The sequence below is a fragment of the Gopherus evgoodei genome, chromosome 15, assembly GCF_007399415.2.
Source record: "Gopherus evgoodei ecotype Sinaloan lineage chromosome 15, rGopEvg1_v1.p, whole genome shotgun sequence".
NCBI classification, from domain to species: Eukaryota; Metazoa; Chordata; order Testudines; family Testudinidae; genus Gopherus; species Gopherus evgoodei.
In genome coordinates, this window is record NC_044336.1 from 23,579,127 (window position 1) to 23,585,746 (window position 6,620).

At 54.5% G+C, this 6,620-nt stretch overlaps 1 protein-coding gene across 1 annotated transcript in view; it reads right to left on the bottom strand.

Annotated features, from left to right (window-relative positions):
* The window catches only part of FAM20A (FAM20A golgi associated secretory pathway pseudokinase), a 44,627-nt gene extending 39,704 nt beyond the window's left edge, over positions 1-4,923 (bottom strand). Inside the window, exon 1 of the mRNA XM_030534710.1 lies at positions 4,574-4,923. Coding sequence (XP_030390570.1) covers positions 4,574-4,923 — 350 coding nt within the window. The remainder of the gene's footprint in view (positions 1-4,573) is intronic.
* Between the last annotated feature and the right edge of the window lie 1,697 nt (positions 4,924-6,620).

Genomic DNA, 6,620 nt, shown 5'->3' on the forward strand with positions numbered 1-6,620 from the left:
ATCTTCTTTGGGCTGAACATCTTAGGACTGGGTAGCATGACATAGAATAAGCTGCATCTCTCTAGGGAACATCTATGAATGATTTTCACTCCCCAGCTGAGTGGTTCCCATTTAAGCCATCTGACTGGTGTTCTCCAGAACACCAGGTACCCCCTTAGCCGCTGCCAAAAACTGGTCTCCTGCCCCACGACAAATTTGAGATATTGAAATTTTTTCTCATCCTGAAGCGGGCTCCAAAGCTGAAAGCTCAAATTTCATGAACTGATAGTCTGAAAAAAAAAAAACCCTTGGGTCACTCGAAGCATTTTGTCTCAGTTTTTATCTTTCAACATTTTAAACTTTTATGTTTTAGTATAAATAACCTAACATTTCAAACCGAAAAGTCATTTCCAACAGGAAAACAAAATGTTTCATTTAGCCAATGTTGAACCAGGGCATTTTAACCAGATCAAAACTTTTTTTTTTCCCCACGAATGTTCCAAATTTTGTAGTTTTGGCAAACCTGCCCCTTTCCTGGCAGCTGTTTCGGTGTCGATGAATCAGCATTTTCCGATGTAAAAATGGTTTGTTGAAAATTCCCTACCAGCTCTCCTCACGCGCTCACTCAACTCCTTCCCTGTACTTTCTCCTTCCCCAAGTCATTGGTCTTCCTGCCCACACCCCCTTTTCCTCTTCACAAACTGCTGTACACAGCACGCAGCGCAGATGGCTGCCAGTTACTCCCCCTGCCTTTCTCTGCACAACTGTCACTTCTGAAAGCCTGCCCGGCTGCGTTGCTGCAATTCCTTTCCAGCGGGGGCCAGGCTTTCTTGCTGTGACAGCAAGTTGGTGGGTGGAGGGGGAGCGCAGTAGCTTCCAATAGTCCAGAAAAACTGCGGACCACAGGAAAATGGTTGGGGCTGCAGTGATAACAAAGAGGCAGCGCCCTCAGGCTTCTGAGATGGGACCCAGAGCCATAGCATAAGAGAAAAGGTGTGTTGATGCAGCATCACATGGTGTATTGGCATATACCGTGGCAAGGGGCACTATTACAGGAAAGTGTGCCATGCAAGGACAAAAGGGCAAATTCAGTGCCAACATATGTGGGCACTCCCCTGATTAACTTCCCTGGGGCTTTCACCCACTGGGGCTGGAATTGGGCCCAGAGTATCTCGGAGGGAGGGAATGTGGGCTAATGTTTAGAACAGGGAAGTGGTTCTCCAGAAGTATCAGCAGTGAGCACACCAGGCATTATTTCCCACTCCGCCACTGACTTGGTCACTTCACCTCTTTCTGCCTCAGTTTGCCTGTGTGTAAACTGAGCAGAAGGACCACTAAAGGGGAGCGAGAGGCATTGCTAACGAATGTCTCTGCAGTGCTTTGAGATCCTTAGGGAAAAGGCTCCGTGGGAGCAGTCTCATCACACAGTTAGGATTCTGCTCAAGCACCATTTTAGTTTGTTTTCTGAATTAATCTCTGGAGTCAAATTTATGTAGCAGCCTGTTCTTTTTATTTGATGCTGTTTAAACGACGCTCGGAAGGGCGAAAGGGGCACCTCTCTGTCACTAGCTAAGCGCGCTACAAGCATTCATACGTTTGCTCTCTGCTGCTGAATATTGTTATAACAATGCACCTGGCCTTCGCTCCCACTGAAGTCAATGGGTCTGTTGACTCCAGCGGGACAGTAGGATCGGGCCCTTATGGTAAGTGACAGGCTTGTTTATCTCCACTGTTACATCCCGATGGTTATATAGACTTAAAGTTTGCAGTGCTGACCCAGAACAATCTCCCATTGATCTTCTGGATCCAAGATCATTTCTTGTTAAAAAAAAAAAAAAGATGAAATTGTGACACGTAAGCTGCACGGTTTAGAGTGCGTGCTCCAACTAGATATGCAGGCAGGTCTGTGAGGATGATTTTGGCTGCTGTGCCAACATATGTCCTGTAGAAAAGTCAAGCAAGAGAAGTGACCCTGTGGTTTAAAGGTTGCAGATAAGTAGCTAAACAAGCACAAGCACTGCATTTACAAAGGTTATTGTCTCAGCGCACTTTGGCACACAGCCCCCTCGCTGACACACATTTGTTTTGTACGGTGACTGTTTTTTTAGAAGAGGCAATTACTTATTTTCATTGCTAGGGCCATATCCGGATCCCTGCTCCACATACTCTGCCCTAGAGAAATAAAAGAGAATTCATAGAACTAGGCTCCGTCCCAGCCACAGTCGTTTTTGTTTCAAGCACAGCTAGGAACCTAATTGTCCTGCTTGCTAAGGGTGAAGCTGTAGAGTATTCAGCTCTATGGGGCTGCCGATGGACTAGGAGAGTGGGGAAGGTCTTCTGGGAGTAAGGAAACCTGGGTCAGAGCATTCCCTGTTTTGCCACGGACTGGCCTGTCTGAGCTTGGGCAAGATATTTATGACTTGGTTTTCAAAGGCCTTGAGGCGCCCGCAGTTAGTGGGAGCTGGAGGCATTCAGCACCTTTGAAAAATCAGCCCGTTGCTGAGCTTCAACAATGCCCTCTGCAAAACGGGGATGACAAAAATAAAACTCATTTCCCCCAGCTGTGTTGCGAGGCTACATGAATGGGCCAGATCACCCCTCCCAAGGAAAAACCCTGGGCAGGAGCTGGGGGAAAGGAAGTCGGGGGAGTTTGCCTGTAAATTTGGAGGCTCCTCCTATTCCCAACCTTATGGATCCCAGGAATCTGTGAGAGGGGGAACCCTTTTCCACCTAGGGCCACATCCAGGCCTCTCCTCCATCATGGACCGTCCATGCAGCCTGATTCCTCCGTCCAGCCCTGGGAACTTTCCCCACAGTTCCTGCTCTGGAGGATCCCTAGAGGAGGGGCTGCTCACTTCTTTTCCACACTCCGGCTAGTGGCTAGGTGTTTTCTGGTGGGCATACAGCAACAGTGCTCCTGCCCACGGGCTGTACTTCTGGTGCTGCAGATCCCAAGGTCAGTCCCCAATGCCAACCTTTGATAGGGGCCATTACAGGCCTTGGGGCCACATGCGGTATGAACAGCAATCCAAAGCCCTGAAAAGGGCTAACTTGTCTAGCAGAGTCAGCCCAGCCTCGCTCACCACGGACAGCACTTGGCTGTCACCCACCTGCCCAAGTAAGCCTGGGCCAGCACTGTGGTTTTTTTTGTCTCAAGAAATCAGCCAAGAGAAGTTAGAGAAGAGCCACCCAGACAGAGAGATGATCTCACAGGCTGCCTGGAGAAAGGAAACCCTGGGACATGCTCTCACAGCAAAGTTGGAGAATGGTCCTGCAGGAAGCCTCCCACCGGGCATCACAGGCCATGTCTACATCTAAAATTTTGCAGCGCTGGTTGTTACAGCTGTATTAGTACAGCTGTATAGGGCCAGCGCTGCAGAGTGGCCACACTTACAGCAACCAGCGCTGCAAGTGGTGTTAGATGTGGCCACACTGCAGCGCTGTTGGGCGGCTTCAAGGGGGGTTCGGGGAACGCGAGAGCAAACCGGGAAAGGAGACCAGCTTCGCCGCGGTTTGCTCTCGCGTTCCCCGAACCACCCTGCAAACCGCAGGGAAGGAGACCTGCTTGCTCGGGGGTTCGGGGAACGCGAGAGCAAACCGGGAAAGGAGAACAGCTTCGCCGCGGTTTGCTCTCGCGTTCCCCGAACCACCCTGCAAACCGCAGGGAAGGAGACCTGCTTGCTCGGGGGTTCGGGAACGAGAGAGCAAACCGGGAAAGGAGACCAGCTTCGCCGCGGTTTGCTCTCGCGTTCCCGGAACCACCCAGCAAACCTCAGGGAAGGAGACCTGCTTGCTCGGGGTTCGGGGAACGCGAGAGCAAGCCGGGGAAGGAGACCAGTTTGATTACCAGAGGCTTCCTCGGTGATGCTGGGATACCTGCTTATTCCACGGAGGTCAAGAAAAGCGCTGGTAAGTGTCTATACTTGATTACCAGCGCTGGATCACCAGCGCTGGATCCTCTACACCTGAGACAAAACGGGAGTACGGCCAGCGCTGCAAACAGGGAGTTGCAGCGCTGGTGGTGCCCTGCAGATGTGTACACCTCCTAAGTTGCAGCGCTGTAACTCCCTCACCAGCGCTGCAACTTTGTGATGTAGACAAGCCCTCAGAGAACAATGAAGCCAGCAGGTCTCCATCTGGCCTGACACTTCTCAGAGCGGGGGCCCTGCCTGAGAGGAGAGTGAACATGGGTCCGCAGCGAAGATGGGGCATCCCGCAGACAGTCACTGGGGACAGGGTGGCAGGGACCAAGGGAGCTGAGAAGCCTGGAGATCTGGAGACCAGCCGGAGAGCAAAGCAGATGCCCCCAGGATGCAAGACACACAGTGTATGTGTAGGGGGAACCTAGCTACACAGGCAGTGAATGGGGGCCGGGTAGGTATCCGCCAGGAGCGGTGGGATTGGGGTGGGCAGGGACACCCGTGCTCCAGCAGGGGGGCTGGGGCGAGCTGGGGCAGGGGAGAAGCAGAAGGGGGTACTTGGGACTGCGGGCTGGGGACGCCCAGGGTCGGGGGAAAGGAGGCTGTCCCCGGGGGGTGTCCGGGACGAGCTAGGAGCCTGGCCCCGGCGGGGAGGGGACCCGGGAGGGACGCACCTGTTCCAGCGGACCATCTTCCTGCGGTAGTAGCGCACCGCCTCCTGCCGGCTGAGCAGCGTCTCCTCGGGCCCCCAAGGCGGCGGCGGCGGCTCCGGGGCGCGGTAGAGCGGGTGGGCGAAGAGCCGCCGCAGCTTGGAGCCGCCAGCGCTGCGCGCCCGGGCGCTCGGGGAGGCGGCCGCCGGCGCAGGGGGCAGCGCGGGGCGCGGCGTCCGGCGGCAGGGGCAGCCCGGCTCGGCCCCCGCCAGCTGCCGCCTCACTTCGGGCCAGAGATGGAAGTAGAGATCGGCGCTGAGCAGCGCCCCGAGCAGCAGCAGGATGAGCAGCCGGTCCCGCCGGCTCCAGGGCATGGCCCGCGCGGCGGAGCCCAGCGAGGGACCGGGCTAGGGCGCAAGGGAAGGGGGCTAGCGGCAGCGCAGAGGCGGAGCGCAGGCAGCGGGGGCCCGGGCCAGGGCGCTCCCCGAGGGGAAGGGCTGGGAGGCGGATGGCGGGGTCCGGGCTGGCCGCTTGGCAGCAGCAGGTGAGCGCCCGGCGAGTGTCTCTGGTTCACACCCGGACCCGCCGCCACCAGCCGGAGCGCTGGAGCCCAGCCCGCTGCCGGAGCCGCTGGGAGAGCTGCCGCGCAGCCCGCACCTTGCCAAAGCTCCCCCCGGGCAGCGGTGCCCAGAGCGCGTGTGGCTCCGCTCCAGGGGGAGGTGTTAGGCGCTAACCACCCCCTCCACCCAGCCCTGATCACCTGCCAGCTCGCACTGCAGCAGGGCAGACGCGCCCACTAAAGCCCAGACCCTCCGTGGGATGCTGCGGAAATGCCCTGGAGAGAGGGGCGCGTCAGAGGTGAGGAACGCGCCGGGAGTTCAGGGATGGGCCCCTCTCGTGTTCATACGGAGTAGGAGCTGGCCTCCAGGCACCGCCTTTCACCCCTCAGGTGCCACGGGATTCACTCAGGGATGGGACGAACTACACTAGTTCCTGCAGCCCCCGCTCCAGGGGTCACTGCATTTCCACTCTGGGGACCGGCTTTCCTTTGCCCATCCTTTCTGGCAGGGTTTATACCCCCTCCGGTGTATAGGAATCATTTCATCTTCCACTAAAAGGCAGCCACCGCTGAGGCAGGAGGAGCTGCTTAAGGTACTTCATGCTTCCAAGACACGCACCAGCTTAAAGTTAAACAAATATTTTTTTTTCAGGATGGGGCTTAACAGCACACAGCAGGACTGCCCAAGTATTGAGGCCAAGCACTGAGCAAGAAGGCTCAGATGAATTCTTCTCTCACTTAAGACCAGTCTACATTAGGGAAATTTACCCATGCAGACTGCTGCACGGGTATAAAAAGGGGCTTGGACAGGTTGTAATTCAGTGGTTCTCAAACTTTTGTACTGGTGACTCCTTTCACATAGCAAACCTCTGAGTGCAACCCCCCCCTAAAATAAAAACACTTTTTATATATTTAAAAGCATTATAAATGCTAGAGACAAAGCGCGGTTTGGGGTGGAGGCTAACAGCTCACAGCCCCCCATGTAATAGCCCCATGACCCCTTGAGAGGTCCCAACCTCCAGTTTGAGAACCCCTGTTGTAATTCCACTAGCTTCATCCTAGTTACTCCTGATTTTGGCCCTGATTCTGAAAAGCACATAAACCTTTATTTAAAGGGATGTATCTCAATGGGGCTGTAATGGGTGCTTATAGGTAATCACATGCGTAAGTGCCCTTCCTGACTAGAGATTGCTTTTTGGGTCAGGCCCTGATATTGGAGGAGGTGAGGTCAGGGAATGGGAGTCACCACATTCAACTGAAGCTGCTGGCGGAATTTAGGTAAGCAGAATGCAAGGGCCACACTTACAGTCAGGCCTGGGAACTAGCTGCTGCTCCGAATGTAGGGTGGAGGCTATTTTAAAGGATTTTGCTATAAATCTAAATTCAAACGGTTCAATAAGCAAAACAATGTGTTGTTTGGATTTAACTTTACCTGTGCAGCCTGCAGAAGCCAAATGGTGCAGCAATTGACAAGAGCAGAAGCTGTGCCCGTCCCCATAATGCTAAACAAGG